Source organism: Ursus arctos, unplaced genomic scaffold (genome assembly GCF_023065955.2).
Source record: "Ursus arctos isolate Adak ecotype North America unplaced genomic scaffold, UrsArc2.0 scaffold_20, whole genome shotgun sequence".
Classification (NCBI taxonomy): Eukaryota; Metazoa; Chordata; class Mammalia; order Carnivora; family Ursidae; genus Ursus; species Ursus arctos.
The window spans coordinates 48,585,898-48,606,376 of NW_026622875.1; the positions used below are offsets into that span (position 1 = coordinate 48,585,898).

The 20,479-nt window shown below is 45.7% G+C and overlaps 1 protein-coding gene across 4 annotated transcripts; it reads right to left on the reverse strand.

The window, feature by feature from the left end:
* Positions 1-3,689: 3,689 nt before the first annotated feature.
* ZNF621 (zinc finger protein 621) lies at positions 3,690-19,209 on the reverse strand. Of its 4 annotated transcripts, none has more exons than XM_026496787.4 (5): positions 18,498-19,209; positions 18,268-18,353; positions 9,001-9,127; positions 8,320-8,424; positions 3,690-6,755 (listed from the first exon to the last, which is right to left on the reverse strand). In XM_026496787.4, exons 2-5 carry the CDS (start codon positions 18,289-18,291, stop codon positions 5,695-5,697), a joined length of 1,317 nt encoding a protein of 438 aa, XP_026352572.2. In that variant the 5' UTR covers positions 18,292-18,353; positions 18,498-19,209; the 3' UTR covers positions 3,690-5,694. The 4 variants fall into 4 exon arrangements, with proteins under 4 accessions (XP_026352572.2, XP_026352570.2, XP_044239252.2 ...); XM_026496785.4 differs by having other exon boundaries at positions 19,067-19,208; XM_044383317.3 differs by lacking the exon at positions 18,498-19,209 and adding an exon at positions 11,670-11,824.
* Positions 19,210-20,479: the final 1,270 nt, after the last annotated feature.

Consider the following 20,479-nt stretch of genomic DNA (forward strand, 5'->3'; position numbering starts at 1 on the left):
CCACATTTCATACTTTGAGAATCATTAACTCAAGGTATTTTTTTTAAGATTTTATTTGTCAGAGAGAGAGAGAGAGAGAGAGCAAGCACAAGCAGGGGGAGTGGCAGCCAGAGGGAGAAGCAGGCTCCCGGCTGAGCAAGGAACCCAATGTGGGACTCAATCCCAGGACCCTGGGATCATGACCTGAGCAGAAGGCAGATGCTTAACCAACTGAGCCACCCAGGTGCCCCTAACTCAAGATATTTTAGAAACAAAATATCTGACTTGTTTTCAGACAAGAAAGAGATGGCAACAGTGAAGGGTGTTGGGCAACTGGTGAGCAGCATTTGGGACTGGGTTCTGGGCATTGGGGACAAAATGAGAAAAATAGTAAGAGAGAAATGAAGGAGGATCCTATGCCACTGATGCTTGTAGATCTCATTTTTCTATAACTTTGTATTTTGTATGTATATTTTGTATAAAATTTATATATTACTAAAAGGTGTATTTTTGGCTTAATTTTTTTAATTTATGCAAATCATATTACAGTGTATTTATTTTTATAACTTAGATTTTGGGGAGTTTTCCTTTGTTTTGTTCTTTTCGATGATCACGATATTTAATATCTGGAAGAACAAAATCTCCCACCTTGCTCTTCAAAATTGTCTTCACTATTCTTTGTCCTTTGCTCTCCTATATAAACTTAAGCATCAGTTTGTCAGGTCCCATACACAATCCCCTTTGCAATTTTGGTTGAAATTGCTTTTAATTTATAAATTCATTTGGCAAAAGTTGAAATCTTGATGGTACTGATCTTCCCCACCCATGAGTAGAGTGATCCCTCAGTCATTTCAATCATCTTCTGTGCCTGTAATGGATATCCAATATTTTATGGCTGCCCAAAATATTCTGAAAATCCTTTCCCCATTTTAGGACTTCTCCACCTTATAAAGCTCATTTCCCCATGGGGCGCCTGGGTGACACAGCGGTTAAGCATCTGCCTTTGGCTCAGGGCGTGATCCCAGCATTCTGGGATCAAGCCCCACATCAGGCTCCTCCGCTATGAGCCTGCTTCTTCCTCTCCCACTCCCCCTGCTTGTGTTCCCTCTCTCGCTGGCTGTCTCTATCTCTGTCGAATAAATAAATAAAATCTTTTTTAAAAAAGCTCATTTCCCCAGGTAGAATCCAAGAAGTATTTCCCAGAAGCCCTTGCTACACAGATGTACATATATAACCAACTTCAGTGGCAGGTGCACCCTTGCAGAAGACAGAAGATCACGGTGTCCTATGGTCTCCTACCAAAATAGTTGTGCAGGTACTTGCTTTTTCTCCAGAATATGTAGAAACCTCCTGGTGGTCCAATCCCTCTCTTCAACAGGAGTAGGGGACAGTCCAGTAGCAGACACCAGCAGCAACTGGGTTTCCACTAGAACCATTTGGTACTGTCATTGTTGGTTATTTTTCTTGGCTTCTGCCTATGGGACATTCTACCTTGGTTCCCTCTTGGAAATTCTGTAAGTTAACTAGGAATATGTGACAAATCACTTTGCACTTAAACTAGTGGAGTTGGATCTGCCGTTAGCAACTGAGCACTGGCCCACACAGCATTAGGAACCAGAAGTGGGTTGCTGTGGGGGTGAACCTTAGAAGTGGAAGTCCTTAGTGTTAGTGATTGAGAATATGGTGGTGGAAAACCAGATACCGCAAGCTGGAAGGTAGATGGGCAAGACGAGGTGGCCGCAGCAATTCTGGGCCCGACTTGGCTCCACTTGTCCTCCCCACGTGTCACCCAGGCTCTCTGGAACTTACCTGTTCTCCTGGCAGAGGGCAGAAAGGATCATCAGCTGAACCCAAAAACTGAGAAAGAGATACCACAGAGTTAAGAAGACAGAAGCTACAGAATAGTGGCCTAGGGCAGTGGGGGAGTGACGTGGACCCAGAAATGTTGTATGACTGTCGGGAAGCATCAAGGGCCCACTTGCAGTTACTGGTCATGAACTTCAGGTGAAACAGTTGAGCATGGTATTGTGTCTTCCTGATGGCTTTCGGTAGCGAACGTGCAGGCACGGAGAAGGCAAAGAACTGCGTTTAGTCCGAGGTGGGATTTGCCAGGTGAACATGACGAGGGAGTTAAGGAAGACTGTGAAGGGACTGTTACAGTAGTTGAGCATGGAATTCGTGCTGGGCGAAGGAGAAAGCACAGGCACAAAGAAGTGAAGGACAGTTAGCATCAGGATTCTGAAGAGAATGAAAAGAGCTAAGACGGCAGGATATTTAAAGTGCTGAGGTCACAGAGGAGGAGAGGTGCTTGGTAGCAACAAGGTCTAAGATCTGATCAGTGGAGAGGCTGAGGTAAAATGGAAGACCACGAAGGAAATGAAAGGGCAAGGTACCGGAGGGATCAGCTACTGAAATCACCAAGAGTTATGACAAGAATCATGTTGAAGAGAGTGACAGCAGGCCAGGAACTAAAAGCTTCCAGAAATAAAGGGGTGTGACCCAGAAGCCCAGGAGTACAGCCTGATGACCTGAGATTCAAAGGTGGTTTTTTTAGGAAAGGGGAGGGGTGCAGAATGGTCAGCAAAGAGAGGCACTGTGTGAGAGAGGGGACCACCATGTCAGAGAGCGCTGGGGCAGCAGTACCCTCAAGGGGCAGGCAGGTTCTGATTAGAGCACAAAGGTAAAGGCCATGTTGAGAGGTTCAGCACACAGGCGACTTTGCTACCTAGTGGACTGGCCATGACAGAGAGCAGAATGGTCACTCAGGAGCTGAAGCGGTCAAGGAAGAAGACAAAAGGGGGAATGCAGAGATGTGGAGGATTAAATTTGCAGGAAACAGGGTTTATCCTGGGAAGTCAGGGCTCCTCGTGGTGACTGAGGTAAACATCCAGTGCATGCGGAGACTGCCCCAAGGCTCCGGACTAGAAGGCTGGGCAGGCTGAGGTTGGAGCATAGTAGGTTGGGGTATGAGACTGGAATCCCTCTTCATTCCTGCCAGGAGGGACATGGAGGCCTGAGGTGGGGTAACTTTATTCCAAGGTACTTAACACGTGCTGATGAAGGCACGGAACCCTAGGCTTCCATTCTGGAAAATTGCTTGGCATCGTTTCTTTGATTTGCTTCCCTAGTCCCCTCTAACACCTGTTAGGTCACCTACACTGCACCTCTTTTTGCTACTTTCACCTGTTTTGCTATGCTTTCTAGGTGATTCCCTTGCCTTTATTTTTCAGTGCTTACTCTAAGTCTCATTTCTGATATCAACTTCTAGTTTTCAACAGGTTGGTTTTTTTTTTTGTTCTCTGAATTTTCCTTTTTTTGGAGCAGCCTATCATTTCATAGATGTGAACCTCTTCTCTAACCTTAGAATACATTTTCTTCTGTCCACCATTGTCTCTTTCGAGTGGACTTTTTCCTTGTTCCGGCCTTTCATACAGAGGGATAGGGGAGGTGACCTGAGAATCTAAGTGCTTTGTAAAGACTTAGTAAATTCTCCTGTTCTTAGCCCCACCAGCATCCTCTACTTCCACAGAAACCTAAATCCTCAACTCCCAAGCCTCTGTGGGAAATCTGCCACCTAGGATGGCTGCTCGGCTGCTCTGGGGGCTGTTCCAAGTTAGAACTCCTCACCCGCCTTCCAGCTTCCAAGCTCTTCGCATCATATTTTCATTGTCCTTGTAAGTTGGTGCCTTTTAATTTTTAATCTTTTACTGTTTTAGTGGGGTTTCAGGAGGGCACAAATGCTAACATGTTCAACCACCATTTTCACCAAAAACTCTGTTGTATACTTGTTTTAGTCAACTGTGTTTTGGATTTTTTTGGTCTGTTTTCTTGTCCTTAGTTTGTGGTTAGTTTGTTTCCCACCACCAGACACCATCCCCGGCTTTCTGAACTGCTAGGCTTCAAACCAGTTTTCTAAAGGATCCACGCAAGCCTGACAATACTGCTCTGAGTACGGCCTTTTGCCACATCCCAGCCCCTGCCGCATCCTGTTCTTACTGTTGCTCAGCTCCCGATCATCCGTAGCAGCCAATGTGTGCTCGCTTTAGCCCAAGAGCTCCTTGGAGGGGAATTAACTTTCTAATATGAAAATATTTCTTCATTACTTCAGCCAACAAGGAAATAGCAAAAGGTAGCCAATGTCAACGCCAGCAAGCCAGCCTCTGGCAGTGGAGACCTCTAGAATGCCCCATAGCCACCTCATATCTCTTTGCCCCTTTCCTTCATTCCCTACCAGTCATGTTTTAATTGCTTTTCTCTCTTCTTCTAAACCAATGCCACCCACACTGCTTGCAGAGGTCTCTGCCTTGAAGATCCACTGTGCAGGAAGGCAGTCCCTCCCAAACCCTGTATCAACACACACCTCCAACAGCCCACAGCCCCTCTGTGCCCAGAGCTTCTCTCTCACTGTATGTCTAGCCGTCACCACAGATATCCAAAATTAGAGGTTCTGGGAGTTAGGCCAGAAAATTACTCTTTTCAGACCAGGTTATTCAGACATATGGGAAAGTGTAAGAATCACTAATTTAAAGGTTTTTCTGTGAATTGCAATGGAGAAACATCTACGTAGCAAAAGCAACTTAAAAGAATAAAATGGCCCCCTTCATCAATGTTTCAGGAGTTACTTAATATTAATGCAGGACTCAGATTCTTTTTCCAGAAATTGCTTCGCATAGTCCTTTGCATAGCTGTAAAAGATCCCCATCGAGGTCAAAACTAAGAGCAACCCAAAATTCCACTTCACTGACCTACCACAGAAGTTTAGCCACTGACCTACCACACAGCTCACTCTAATCCCAAAAAAATAATTTTGGAGACTTATTCAGATTTCCCCCAAGTTGGCTTAACACAGACGTTATTTCATTCATAATTCACCAAATTCGTATTTACGATTCATGCTATCTGGAGAACATAAAATGTAGAAGCCAATGCTTGCAAACAGAAACCAGAATGCCCACTGAGAAAAATGTACACAACACATGGAACAAAGATGAATACTTTGGTGTGTATTTACTTAGGAAACCAAAGTTAAAAAGAAACATCTAGATACCAAGAGCAAAACTAAAGGAAAACACACACACACACACACACACACGTGTTTAAATGACTGCTATCAATCACATAAATGATTGTGATCACTGCATACATTAGTTTTTCACTGGTTATTTCACACGATCTTTTGCATAGACACAGGAGATCCTCGATGACCCATGCCAAGGGCAACAGGACTTCGACTGCGTTGATGGACCACCTTAGCCTACTGACCAAGCTGCATTAATTTCTGAGTCTGCTGCTAGAAGCAGATTCCAGCGCTCCCTCCACACACAGCCAGTTCCTGTGAGCCTCTTTGGCTTCCCCCAAGCCGCCTGGCTCTAACCACAATGGCCCAGCACAGGGGAGGCCTCTCTCCCAGACACTCTAATGCAACCAAGTGTCCTGCCAGCACTTCTAACACCCGCACCCCCACACACACCTACAGTGCAGATACAGCCATGACTGTTCAAGCCTGAAAGAGACCAGTGCAAAGGTCAGGTAGTTTCACTTTCTCGCTGGAAGAAAGTACATAAACACGGTCTTTCAATATTATATAGATTATAATGGAGTTTATGCTGAAACAATGGTAATGAGTGTAAAGTTAAAAAAAATATATACAAATGAAAGTCAAGTGAGGCTGAAGACCTGCTGGGCCTGAGAGCTAGAAAAGTGCTGAGATAAAGCTCAGGAGGCATGAGGCGAAGGAGCCAGAATAACTGGGAACGGCTTCACAGTGGGAGAAAGGCCCTGGAAGACACGCACTATTTGCACAGGTGAAGAAGGCGTTCCAGGGGCAGGCAGCAGCATGAACAAAGGCCCGGAGGCAGGAATGAGGACAGCATGTGGAAAGGTCAGTGAAGGCACGGCCATGGTGGGAGCAGAGCATGGGCCCTGGACAGGAACGGCAGCAAAGGCTGAGGAAGGGCACGGGGGACTCATCAGGGATGGCCCGAGAACCTTGGCGGCCTTCTTCTCCACAGGGTGCAATTTCTGGTGCTGGACAAAACTGCCATACCATTTGAATGCTTTCCCACACACCTTGCACTCATAGGGCTTCTCACCGGTGTGGACTCTCTGATGCTGGATGGAAGCTATCTTCTGAGTGAAGGCCTTGCCACACTCCTTACACTGGTAGGGCTTCTCCCCCGTATGAATTCTCTGATGGACAATAAAAAGTGACTTACATCCAAAAGCTTTCCAACATTCCTTGCATTTATAGAGCTTCTCTCCAGTGTGCAATCTCTGATGCTGAAGATAGGCTGCGCTTCTACGGAAGGCCTTCCCACACTCCTTACATTCGTACGGTTTCTCTCCAGTATGGATCCTCTGATGCTGAGTCAAGGCTGTGTTGGAGCTCAAACCCTTGCCGCACTCCTTACATTCATAGGGCCCTTCTCCAATGTGGTTCTTCTCGTGTACGATACAGTCATAGCTGGACTTAAAAGCTTTGCCACATTCCTTACATTTGAAGGGCTTTTCCCCAGTATGACTCATCTGGTGCCGAATCAGCTTTGAGTTATATCTGAAGATTTTCCCACATTCTTTACATTCGTAGAACTTCATTCCGCCCCGAAGTATCAGATTCGGATTCAGACTGAAAGTCTGCCATGTCGCCTTGCTTTTAAAGTCAAAGTGCTGGGAAACGTTTCTGAGAAGCCCTCCTCCAGGCGTTCTGGGCACCTCTGGCTCCTCAGAGGCTTCCTGCTTTATGGCTGGCTCCTCCTTCTTGATCCGGGACCCCCCACCTGCCCAAAGAAACCACAAGTGTTCCGAGTTATTGAGCTGGGAGAGGAAAAAGGATCCAGGGCTCCTGTTTTCTCTTGTAGAATGTGATTTCGAAAAATACACTCATGACGTGGCTACAGGCATCCACACAGGAGGATAAGAGAGAAAAACAAAAATGATAATCTACTAACTGGAGGGAGGATGACATTGGAAACAGAGCAGGAAGTGCCTCCTATGAGGAAAGCTGGGAAGTAGACTAAGGCAGGTGAAAGGAGCATGATGAGACCTTCCAGAATGGAAAGGAAAGAAGGCAGAAGGGGGAAAAAGACAAAACAGAATGGGAGAGATAAGAGGATCAGCAAGAAATGGAAAACTTCTGAGAGAGAAAGAGAGAGAGAGAAAGAGACCCCACAAAGGAAGGAAATCTGTGCCCCTGGAGAGAAGAGACGGGCAGCTCTCGCACTAGCAGGGGTCTAGCAGGATGCAAACCAAACTCAAAAGCACTGCATCTCAACATCCCCACCTGTAAGCAAGGAAACCATCCTAAATTCTAAACAATGACCCCATGATCCTATTTTTAAATATTTCACATAGGGATGCCTGGGTGGCACAGTCGGTTAAGTGTCCGACTCCTTATTTCCACTCAGGTCTGATCTCTGGGTTGCGGGATCAAACCCCACATCAGGTTTCGCACTCAGCATGGAGTCTGCTTGAGGATTCTCTCTCCCTCTCCCTTTCATTCTCTCTCTCTAAAATAAATAAATAATTCTTCCACATAATCTACTGGGACAAAAGATTCTTCCAGAAAGTCAGCTGGAACACAAACTGAACTGGCATATTTCTGCTAAAAGAACTACAATTTACAAAATCACAGCACATATGGAAACTTTCTTCCAAAAGGAAGAAAACCCAAGGAATCAAGACCTCCCAGGATTGGCAAGCAGGCCCAGGGAAATCTTAGGATATGCATGTTGTGTGTGTGTGTGAGTGTGTGGGGGGGGGGTGTGTGTGCATGTGTTTTCATGTGTGCTCATGTGTGTTGGTGTGTGTGTGTGTCCGTCTGTGTGCTGGGTGCAGTGGTGGGGGAACAGTCCCTGCCTCTCCCTTTGCATATAAGACAAATATAATGTAGAGCTAAAGACTCTGGCATATAAAACTTTTAGGTGACTTCAACACTAAAAAAGCAAATTAAAGGCATTTATTTCATTGCTGAAGGCCTAAAAACAAAATTCATGGCTGGGGCACAAATAATCAGTCTGACCCACAGAATCATACTTTCCTCAGAGTATGGCCAAACCCCACTTCTTTGCATAAAACTGGCTTAAAATTAAGTATTTCCACTGGTAAGTGAGAAAAGAAGTGGTTTAAGAACTACTGGGTCGCAACTTTTCTGTGGGAGGTGAGTGGCCACACACTCCTGGGGACTGGTCTTCCCAGGCTCAGGGCTGGAAAAGGGCAGAGGTCATAGAGTGCACTGAGTACTGCCTTATAAACAACAGGGAGCCACGGCTTCTCTGCTGCAGAAGAAACATTTCTAATAAACTGGGAAGGCAAAACCAGAAACCACTAGCTTTTCTTACTCACCTGGACAGACGCCTCTCAAAACCTCTGCTTCCCAGGGATCTGGGCCCCATGGCGCTTCCCCTCTCTCCAGCTGGGACACCAGATCAGGTTTGGGGAATGGAAATGCTACTCCAGCAAGAAAAAGGAAAAACAAGTTGAGGGAAGACTTCCAGAGCTTTCCTGAGATTCACTCGGCCCACCTCACAACAGGCTGACAGGGGGAGGGAGGGAAGGAGGGATGGGATGAAATGCCAAGACCAGGTGAGCTATCAATGGGTTCTGAGGAAGAGCTCCAAACTATGCTCCAAGGCAAGGCCAAGGAGACAGACATTCTCCTCAGGAAGAAACTGCAATCTCACCCTGACCTAAAGAAAGAAATGCCCTCAGGAAGAACACAGGTACTGATATCCTGCGAGGGACCAACATCTCCAGAACACTGGCAGCATGGAGGAACAAAGGGTTCACGGAGGGCACCAGGAAGCATCCTCTCCCTCAGGGCCCAGAACCACACCCTTCCCTAGGACGTAGGGAAGTTTGATTTCAAAACCTGAGGGAACCAGGGATTTCCTCACTCAGCACATCCAGAGGCTGGTGACTGTAGAACTCACCTCTGCAGTCATCAAACCTAAGGACTTCTAGAAGCCCCAAAACATCTGAGGAAGATGTCAAACTATCACAAAGGACCACGGAGAGAGTCCTTACCTAGGGAAGCCACATTCGCATAATTCTCCAGCATCACCTCCCTGTACAGGGCCCTCTGTGTGAAGTCCAGGTTGGCCCACTGGTTCTGGGTGAAGTACACAGCCACGTCCTCAAAAGTCACTGGCTCCTGAAACAACAGGCTCAGACTCAAGCTCTAAGTGAGGGCAGGAGAGAGGTCTGAGCTGCAGGGAAGAGGGGGACCTGCCAGGGTCTGCAACCCTGAGCCTCCTGGAAGGTCTGCTCTAGAGAGAAGAGCACCCAGCACCCCAAAGGGGCAAGCCCTCAGCCAATGTTCCCGCTTCCAAATGGAGAACCCCAACACTCTCCCATCTGCATGGCTCTGAGGCCCCAAACTGTCATCCCCATCTCACAGCCTGGCAGTTGGGGCTCTCTGCCTGGTCACTGCATCAAACCCCATGCTCCTGACTCTGCCCCTCTGGCACTTCCTACCCTTTTGTACACCACAATCCTGTCACCCTGTTTTCTATTCACCAGCCGCTACAGGCAGCTGCCACTCACTCTGTCTCCACCCATCCAGAGTACACACGCACACCCTGTTTGTTCCCTGCACCCAGCATCTCCCTAGTCTTCCCCAACATTTCCACTAATGTAGAGGAGCCACTCCTTAAAGATATTCCCAGCATTCTGCAAATTTCTTTTTATAGCTTCTTACCTTATCAGAAAGCTCTCCTGAAGGAAACCTGCAGCTTGCCTGTTCTGGCCTTTTCTCTGAATCACCTATCTTCAAAGTAAACCTGGGAACTATCCATCCCCCAGTCTTGAACTCCCATCCCACCTGCCAAAATGGGCCCCTCTCTGCCTTCCCCTGGAGACATTCATGTTCCCAAGCACGAAGGGAATTCATACTTGTTAATTAAGACCCTAGGCACCAAGTTCTTAGGTGGGTACCTTTAGGACATGTATTTCGTTTAATTTTTTTTTATGATTTGTTTGTTTGTTTATTTGAGAGAGAGTGCGTGCACACGCGCACACACGCGCACACACAAGCAAGAGGGGCAGAGGGGGAGAGAGAGAATCTCAGGCTGACTCCCTGCTAAGCACAGGACCCTGAGATCATGACCTGAGCTGAAATCAGGAGTCGAATGCTTAATTGACTGAGCCACCCAGGCGCCCCTGTATTTCCTTTCATCTTAAAACATATATAGGAAGTAGGAATTATTACTCCCATTTTCACATGATGAAACTAAGGTTCAGAAAGATTAATTACTTTGCCCAAGACCACACAGACAGGAACTGGCTGAGCTGGGATTTCAGCCCAGATCCATCAAACGGCAAACCTGGGCTCTTCCCACACACCAAGCTGCCTCCCATACCGCGCTCACAAGCTTCCCCTAAAACATGGCTTGCCCTTGATCCTCATCATGACCTGGTGCTGTCCCACCTTTGAAGAACAGTTTCTCAAACTCCTAACTCCCAACAGCACCCGTCAATCCATCTTTACCATGCTCCCTCCAAGCCACAGGGACTCCCTCCCCGAGTGTGGACTGGGGGGTCAGTCAGCTCTTCCAAAACCTCACACACCACCCTGGGAGCCAGAGCATCTGAATCTTCCATGAGGCCCAAGAGCAATCCCTAACAGTGTCCACTGGTTACTTTCTCTGCTTCTATAGTTGGGAGGTAGAGACCAAAGAAACTAGATTCTCCATTGGAGGAAGTTTCACGACTTCTGTGCCTTCTCACCTTGGTGCTCCTGCCCTAGAGTCCACATCCTCGGTCAGTACCCTGTGCAGTCAGCCTTGTTCTTCCAGTCCCCAAAAATAAAAACACCTGCCAAGAGGGACTCAGCTAAGTCCCTAACTCTGTTTGCCAGTCTCTCCGGGTAGCAGCCTTGCACTGGGGGCAGCACCGGGGCCAGGGAGAAGGGAAGGCCACTGTAATTGCTCTTGGCAGAAGCCTGAAAGAAATGTATCCCAAGGATAAATGCTGGCACTCACACTGCTCATGGCTCCTCAGATCCTTATGAGGGTGCCCTTTTATTTTTTTAGAGAAAGAGTAAAGAGCATGAGTGAGGGTTAGGAGGGAAGTCCAGAGGGGGAGAGAGAATCCTAAGCAGGCTCCATGTTCAGTGTGGAGCCCAACGCAGGGCTCGATCTCATGACCCTCAGATCACAACCTGAGCCAAAACCTAGAGTCAGACACTTAACCGACTGAGCCACCCAGGCGCCCCATGAGGGTGTCCTTTTAAAACAACAATTAGGGAACCCAGTTCAAAAGGAGACACTGAAAGAAAAAGAACAAATGTGGACACTCCTCGAAGCAAGAGCTGGCCTTTAAACTGGGCAATGACGAGGTCAAAAGGGCCCCCAAAATAATCTGAGCCAAAAAGAAATCCCAACACTAGACAGAGCCACAAGGCGGTAAAGCCTCTGAGGACACCAACCACAGGATCACAGGTGAACCAAAGTTCACCTCCACTTAGAGCAAGTCAGACCTCACTTCCTCACGTCTCCAGGGCTGCTTTCACAACTTCCACCTCCTCCTCCTCCCAGCCTGCCGCCACCAATCTCTTCCTCCCCCACTGTCCCTCCCACCTGCCACCAAATATCCCCAGAGTTCCGGAGTCTGGAAAAAGGAAAACTCACTGCTTTAAGGTAGTTGGGTTGCGGAATACCTTTCTTTCTCCCATGGATGGTCCCCATGTACCTCACCTTATTTTTCTCCACAGCCTTTCTCATCGTCCAACGAATAAGATTGTTCATTATCGATCTCCCTCCAGCAGAACGTAGGTCCACGAGGCAAGGACTCTGTTTTGTTCATAACCGGTTCGCTAATACATAGTCCAGTGCCTGGCAGATACTAGATGCTTAATATAAATTTGCTGAATGAATTTCAAAAATGATTTGACAATAAATAAATTTTTTTAAACTTATGAAGAGGGTCAGAAAACACCAGCAAATACCACCCTGAGTAAAATACCACCCTGAGTAAAATGCCAGAGTATATCCACTCAAGTTGATGGCTGGTACTTTTTACCATAAGCGGAGATTCCCCTTTCTGCAAAAGACTAAAAAAGGAACATAAATGCAGGAAATGAGCCTAAACATCTTTGCTTGCAGATGAAATAACTATCTGCCTAAAAATATCCAAGAGCCAAGGGAATAGAAAATATTTAGAAGTGACAAAATAACTCATTAAGTTGGCTATATATAGGGTAAGTAAACCGGGCTCACTAGCTTTCCTAAATACCATAACAATTAGAAGATAAGATGGGGGGTGCCTGACTGGCTCAGTCAGTATAGCACGTGACTCTTGATGTCAGGGTTGTAAGTTCTGGCCCCCTGGTGAGTATAGAGATTACATAAAAATAAAATCTTAAAAAAAAAAAAAAGAAGAAGAAGAAGATGGGAGGAAAGAGATGTCATTCATATACAAACAGCTAAGACTAGACCTAACAAAAATGTGCAAGACCAAGATGAAGACAATGGGAAGTAAATAAAGGAGAAACAGTGTTTCTGAGTGGGAAGAATCAAATTTGTAAACAATTATGTCCAATTGTGTCTAGGAATTCAAAAAAACCCCACACTCCCCCCGAAAAAGTCAACATCTGTGCAGAGAAAAGAGATCCTTTAAAGTCATCTGAGGGGCGCCTGGCTGGCTCAGTCCATAGAGCATGGGACTCTTGATTCAGAATTATGAGTTCAAGCCCCACAATGGACGTGGAGCCTACTTTTAAAAATAATAATAGGGATGCCTGGGTGGCTCAGCAGGTTAAGTGTCTACCTTTGGCTCAGGTCATGATCCCAGGGTCCTGGGATCGAGTCCCACACTGGGCTCCTTGCTTACCAGGGAGCCTGCTTCTCCCTCTGCCTGCCACTCCCCCTGCTTGTGCGCACATGTGTGTGCACTCTCTCTAATAAAATCTTTAAATAATAATAATAATAATAATAACAGTGTCACCCAGAAAAGTAAGTGTGGAAGACTACCCAAAATGTTTTGAAGAAAAGAAGTTTTGAAAGAAGAGCAGAAATTAAACCTTACATTGAAAAGCCAATACTTCAGGGGGTGCCTGGGTGGCTCATCTACCTTCGGCTTAGGTAATGATCTCAGGTTCCTGGGATCCAGCCCCACATCAGGCTCCCTGCTCAGCAGCGAGTCTACTTCTCCCTCTCCCTCTGTGATCTCTCTCGCTCCCATTCTCTCTCAAATAAATAAAAATCTTTTAAAAAATAAAAAGAAGAAGAAGAAGAAAGTAAAATAAAATTAATGGGGAAATTTTAAGATACTTTAAGATTTTGGTCTTGGGTGTTTGTATGAAATTTTGAGACCTTGATTTAAATCTTTCACTGTATTGTGATTTCCTTTTAGGTGTATTGCACTAAATAAAACTTGTCAAACACATCTTCCTTTTAAAAACTGAAAGAAAAAGAAAAATAGGGGGGCGCCTGGGTGGCTCAGTTGGTTAAGCATCTGCCTTCGGCTCAGATCATGGTCCCAGGGTACTGGGATTGAGCCTCAAGTTGGGCTCTCTGCTTCTCCCTCTACCACTCCCCACTGCTTGTGCTCTCTCTTTCTGTCAAAGAAATAAATAAAATCAAGAAAGAGAAAGAAAAGAAAGAAAGAAAGAGAGAGATATAAGAAAATGAGAAGTGATGCCTGGGTGGCTCAATCAGTTAAGCATCTGTTTTTGGCTCAGGTCATGATCCCTGATGGAATCAAGTCCTACATTAGGCTCCCTGCTCACCTGGGGGTCTGCTTCTCCCTCTGCTTGCCACTTACCCTGCTTGTGTGTGCGTGCTCTCTCTCTCTCTCTCTGACAAATAAAATCTTGGGGAAAAAAAATGAGAAAACAAGCCACCAACAGGGTGAAAATAGTTGAAAAGACCTATTTGATGAAGGACTTAACCAAAATATACAAAGAACTCTTAAATCTCAAAGATAACGAACAACCCCATTAAAACATGTGCCAAAGACCAGAAGAGACACCTCACAAAGAAGATATACAGATGGCACATAGGTATATGAAAAGACACTCTACATCACACGTCAACAGGAAAACGTACATTACAACACCGAGATACCACCAGAATGGCCAAAACCTAGAACACTGAAAACACCAAATGCTGATGAGGATGTGGAGCAACAGGAAATCTCTATTGCGAACTGGAATGCAAAATGGCACTCTGGCACTCCGGCCACTCTGGAAGAGTTTGGTAGTTTCTTACAAAACTAAACATACTCTTACCATATGATCCAGCAATTATGCTCCTTGGGATCTTCCCAAATGAGTTGAAAACTTATATCCTTATAAAAACCTACACACAGATGTTTATAACAGCTTTATTCATAACTGCCAAAACTTGGAAGCAACCAAGATATCCTTCAATAGAGTTGAGTGGATAAACTGTTGTACGTTCAGACCATGGAATGTTATTCAGCGCTAAAATGAATTATGCTATCAAGCTATAAGATGCATATAACCAAGTGAAAGAAACCAACGTGAAAAAGTTACATACTGTACGATTCCAACTACATAACAACACTATGAAGGCAGCTAAAAAAAAAAAAAAAAATCGATGGTTGCGAGGGAGACAGGGATGAATAGGTACAGCACACAGGATTTTTAGGACCATGAAAATACCATGTATGATACTATAATACTCTGTATGATTCTATAATGATGGATACATGTCATTATACATTTGTAACCCACAGAATGTTCAACACCAAGAATGAACCCTAATGTAAACTACAGACTTTGGGTGATCATGATATGTCAACGTAGGTTCATCAACAGTTAACAAAAGTACCACTCTGGTGGGGGAATGTTGATTATGGGGAAGGCTAAGAATAGCCAAAGCAATCTTGGGAAAGAAAAACAAAGCTGGAGGTATCACAATTCCATATTTCAAGATATACTACTAAGTTGTAGTAATCAAAACAGTATGGTACTGGCACAAAATAGACACACGGATCAATGGAATAGAAATAGAGAGTCCAGAAATAAATCCACACTTATATGGTCAATTAATCTGTGGCAAGGGATATACAACGGGGAAAAGACAGTCTCTTCAATAAATGGTGCTGAGAAAACTGGACCACTTTCTTAAAGCATACACAGAAACTCAAAATAGGGTAAAGACCTAAAAGTGAGACCTGAAACCATAAAAATCCTTGGAGAGAACACAGTAATTTCTCTGACATCAGCCACAGCAATATTTTTCTAGATGTGTCCTCTAAAGCAAGGAAAACAAAAGCAAAACTAAACTATTGGAACTACACCAAAGTAAAAAGCTTTTGCACAGCAGGGGAAACCATCAACAAAAGGACAACCTACTGAATGGGAGAATATATTTACAAATAATATATCCAATAAGGAGTTAATATCCAACATATATAAAGAACTTACACAACTCAACACCAAAAAAAAAAAAAAACCCAAAAAACAAAACAAACAAACAAACAAACAAAAACAATCTGATTAAAAAGCGGGCAGAGGACTTGAATAGACATCTCTCCAAAGACCTACAGATGACCAACAGACACATAAGAAAAGATGCTCAACATCACTCATCATCCGGGAAATGCAAATCAAAACAACGAGGTATCACCTCACACTTGTCAGAATGGCTAAAATCAAAAAGACAGTAACACGTGTGGGTGAGGATGTGGAGAAAAAGGAACACATGCACACTGTTGGTGGGAATATAAACTGCTGCAGCCACTGCAGAAAACATGGAAGTTCCTCGAAAAATTAAAAACAGAATACCACGTGATCCAATAATTCCACTACTGGGTATTCACCCAAAGAAAACAGAAACACAAATTCAAAAAGATATATGTGTCCCTATGTTTAATGCAGCATTATTTAAATAGCCACGATATGGATTCAACCTAACCGTCCATCAATAGACAAATGGATATGGAAGATGTGAGATACACTCACAAACACATATGCACACACAGAAATATTCTGCAGCCATAAAAAAGGATGAGATTGTGTCATTTGGTTTTTGTTTGGTTGGGTTTTTTTTTAAGATTTTATTTATTTGAGAGAGAGAGAGTGCACGAGCACAAGTGAGGGGGAGAGGGAGAAGCAGACTCCTTGCTGAGCAGAGAGCCCAAGGCAGGGCTCGATCCCAGGACCCTGAGATCATGACCTGAGCCAAAGGCAGATGCTTAACCAACTGAGCCACCCAGGTGCCCAGAGATTGTCATTTGTAACAACATGGATGGACCTAAAGGGTACTAATGCTAATGAAATAAGTCAGACTGAGAAAGACAAACACCATATAATTTCATTCATATGTGGAATCTAAAAAAGAATAAACAAAAAGCAGAATCGGATCGGTAAATACAGAGAACTGATGGTTACAGGGAGTGGGGGAGAACGAGTAAAATGGGTGAAGGGGAGAGGGACAAACAGGTTTCCAGTTATGGAATGAATAAATCATAGAAATAAAAGGTACAGCATAAGGAATATAGTGAATGACATCATAACAGTGTTACAGGGTGAAAGATGGTAATCATGCTTATGGTGGGAGTAGCATAATGTATAAACTTATCAAATCACTATGTTACACTTCAACTAATGTAACACTATGTGTCAACTACACTCAAATTTAAAAAAATTTTAGGGGTGCCTGGCTGGCTAGTCTGTAGAGCATGTGACTCCTGATCTCCGGTTCAGGAGTTTAAGCCCCATGTTGGGGGGAGAGTTTACTTAATAAACAAAAATTAAAAAAATAAACGATAAGGGGGAAGGCTATACATGGCTGGAGGCAGGGTATGTATGGAAACACTGTGCTTTCTATTCCATTTTATTATGAACCCAAACGTCTCTGAAAATGAAGCCTTTAAAAAAAAAAAGGACAACATTTATCTCTTATCTGGACTACAATATGCTTCTGACTCACACCCTTCTAAATCAATTCACCACTGGGGCTGGAAAAATCTTTTTTCTTTTTTTTTTTTTTAATCTCTACACCCAACTTGGGGTCACAGGGCTTGACCTCACAACGCTGAGATCAAGAGTCACATGTTCTACCGACTGAGCCAGCCAAAGTCTGCTGGAAAATCTTTTTAATACATATAACCAACCACGTCACCTACCCTAATAATCCTTCAGGGTCTTCCCACTGAACTCGGAATAGAAATCAAAGTCTTTACAGTGTCCTACAAGACATGTGCCTACTTCTCCCACCTCACAGTGAACTACTTTCTCTGACCTCTCCCTGTTTCTACAGCACAAATCTTTCTCCCCAACTGTAGGGCCTCTGCATTTGCCATCCTTCTCTCTGGAAAGTTCCTCTTTAGCTCTCTCTTCAGTGCTTCCCAAAACTGTTTCTAGCTCATTCTTGGGATCTCAACCCCATGCTACTACCTCCATGAGGGCGTCCCTGACCACCACCTTGAGAGGGAGTTTCTTCAAGGCTTCTCAGATTTGAAAAGGTATGGGCATAAGAATCACCTGAAGAGGGGCACCTGGGCGGCTCAGTCGGTTAGACGTCTGCCTTTTGGCTCAGGTCATCATCCGGGGCTCCTGCGATCGAGCCGACCGCAGGCTCCCTGCTCAGTGGGGGATCTGCTTCTCCCTCTGCCCCTCCCCTTGCTCGTGCTCTCTCGCCCTCTCTCTCTCTCAAATAAATAAAATCTTAAAAATAAAATCACCTGAAGAGCTTGTTAAAACAGATTCCTGGCCCCACTCACCCTCCTCTCCAGTCTGATTCTGGGTCTAGGGTAGCGCCCAAGAATTTGCAATGCTAATGACCTCCCAGGTGATATGGATGCTGCCCACCTGCAGACCACGCTTTTGAGAAGCACTGTACTTTAGCATGTAATTAACCTACTAGTTTGTTTACAGACTACTTTGCTAAAGGTACCTTCCAAGAGAAAAGGAAACTTGTCTGCATTACCCAGTACTATGTACCTAGCACTTACAAAGTGCATAGGGAAAGGACAATGCCGGTCTCCATGGGATACCTCTACAACTGGTGGAACAGTTTCTTCAATACAGAATTTCTTTGATCTCAGTAGGCTACTTTTATTCGAAGAACATGATCTGGATTTCCACATCCGGAGAGAATTTCTTACCATGGGTGCCTCTTTTCCCACTTAAACCTACACATCCACCCTCATCATTCTCATACACACAGCTCTTTATCTTCCTCCACCACTATTTATAGCCATAGCTGTGGAGATAAACTTAAGGGAGAAATCAGAGCGTAGCCAAGTCAGGCCTTCTTGGTCCTTTCCTGATTACCTGATAGCTAACTTACTTTTAAAAGACTGAAAGGAAGCTCAGCTCACCTGAGACCAAGATGTTTGAAGCATGGCTGATGTCCCCTGGCTTCGTGCACTGTCTTCTTGATTTGGAAAAGCAAGAACCTTAGGAGCTAAGAGAAGAAGAGCTATGAGCACAATGCACCCTGTCCTACAACACCCACAGCCACCTATAGCCTTCCCAGTCTCCTCATTTCCAGCACTGGTAGGAGACTCTCTCAGACCCCCCTCCCCCTGTGAATGATGGCCCCAACAACCTCATGAACTGCTCTGCCTGGTCCTCAAGACAATCTTCCATCTGCCTGCTCAGTCCAAGACTGTTCCTGAGCCCATTCACACGAGGCGGACTGAGGGATCCAAGACGAATCCTATCCCTACAGTGTTGGGTCTGAACAAACCTAAAAGCGCGCTTACAGGAACCATGACGTTGACCCAAAAACTGGGCCAATGGAAAGGAAGGACAGAGATGGCAAGATGCGGGATTAACAGTAAAATACTCTGTGTTCCAGTGGGTGATGCTGACCGGAGACCCGACCCGGATCTCCACCCAGAGAATCAGAGACCCCAAACAGAAACGTCGGTAGTGGGCGCGGGAAGCTGTTGGGCCAAGTTCTTTAGGACAGAAAAGAGGATCACGCCTCGGCGGGCAGGGAGCTGGACCAGGGCTCTAGAAGGCCCGCGCAGCCACCTCGGGCGGCTTCTGTGAGGCCCAGGCGACCGAGCTCCGAGTCAGGGAGGGGGGTGAGCCGACACTGGGCCCGCGTTCAGGGGAGGCGGGGCGCTGACGAGCCGCCAGGGAAAGCGAGGAAGCCGACGCCGGGCGGACCTTGCACGTAGAACTCGCTGGAACCCACGCTCTCCCACTCCCAACACCGAAAAGCTGGTAGAGGCCGGCCGAGGCGGAAGCGAGCGAGAGCGCCCAACGCCCCTCTAGGCCGCACGGAGGCAGCTCATCTCTGTGGTCCCCGCGGCCCGGCCCACGTGACTCGGCCCGCCGAGCGGAAGAGGCGGGGTTGTGGTCTGGCCGCTGCAGGCGTGTGGTGCCTCCCCCGCCCTCAGCTGCAGCAGTTGCAACTTCCCAGGGTCTGGCGCTCTGCGGCTCTAGACCCAGGTGGGGCTTCAGTTAACGGAATGCGCGTCAGCGGTAGGTCGCATTTATTCCGAGGGTGACCGAGCTGTGCTGGTGTGGGCAGAATAGCTCCTGGTGTTTCACCTCTTGGAGGCCCAAGCCATCCAGGACACTCCTTGGGTCCCAGGCTGGGCCGCCCATAGGAAAACTGTTTCCATCCGCCCGTGTAAAATCGTCTCCTTTCCTTTTTTTTTTTTTTTTTTTTTTTTAATTTATTTGACAGAAAGAGAGACAGCCAGCGAGAAAGGGAACACAGGCAGGGGGAGTGAAAGAGGAAGAAGCAAGCTCCCAGTGGAGGAGCCCGATATGGGGCTCGATCCTAGGACTCGGATCAGCCCTGAGCCGAAGGCAGACGCTTAATGACTGAGCCACCCAGGCACCCCAAGCTGTCTCCTTTCCTAGGACCTGCACGTGCTGGAGTGCCTATTGGGACAGACTCATTTAGCTACCAAAATAATGGTAATTAAAGTTGCCAGGCATCCTGTATATACAGGACGTGTCCTACGTTAGATGATTTTGTTCTGTATTGACTTAAATGCCCTCTGCTTAGTTTTTCCCAATAAATTTACCAACAAATCTGTAGTTTAGAGCTATTTTTCCACCCGGTAACTGGCACTTAAATAATTTCAATGTCAATACTGGCTGAAAAAAAAAAAATCATACCTTCCATAAAGATCTGGATAATGCCTTAACAGTCTCTCCTGCAGGTTTGGCTGTGTGAAGTTAAAACAGAATTAACATTAAAATTACCTGTTTTTCATATTCAAGTAATTGCCGTTAATTTGCATAACTTCGGGTCAGTACACATGGTCTTCAAATCAGCCAATAAAGCGACAGCTTCACTTAGGTGGTCTCAATTTGCTTCTGAAAGTTAGCAAATCAATGGCAGCCCAAGCTTCTGAATATGAGCCAATCAGTGGCAAACACCCCTGAAATCAGCCAATCAGTGACAAACACTCGAAACTCAGCCAATCAGTGCCCTCAATCTAGCGACCAAGCCTTTGAAAAATCACTGGGTCGCCGAGTTCCAGTGATTGGTTGCTAACGAGGTTGCCAAAGCGAACAGACTTTTTTTCTATTGAACAGATAGAAATGTTCAGATACACGCCT

Coding starts and splice junctions, on each gene's coding strand:
- ZNF621 (XM_044383317.3), bottom strand. CDS start 11,720: ATGAACAATCTTATTCGTTGGACGATGAGAAAGGCTGTGGAGAAAAAT. Junction 8,425..9,000: donor TGCGAATGTGGCTTCCCTAG/GTAAGGACTCTC, acceptor TTGCTGGAGTAG/CATTTCCATTCCCCAAACCT. Junction 6,756..8,319: donor TTTGAGAGGCGTCTGTCCAG/GTGAGTAAGAAA, acceptor TTCTTTGGGCAG/GTGGGGGGTCCCGGATCAAG.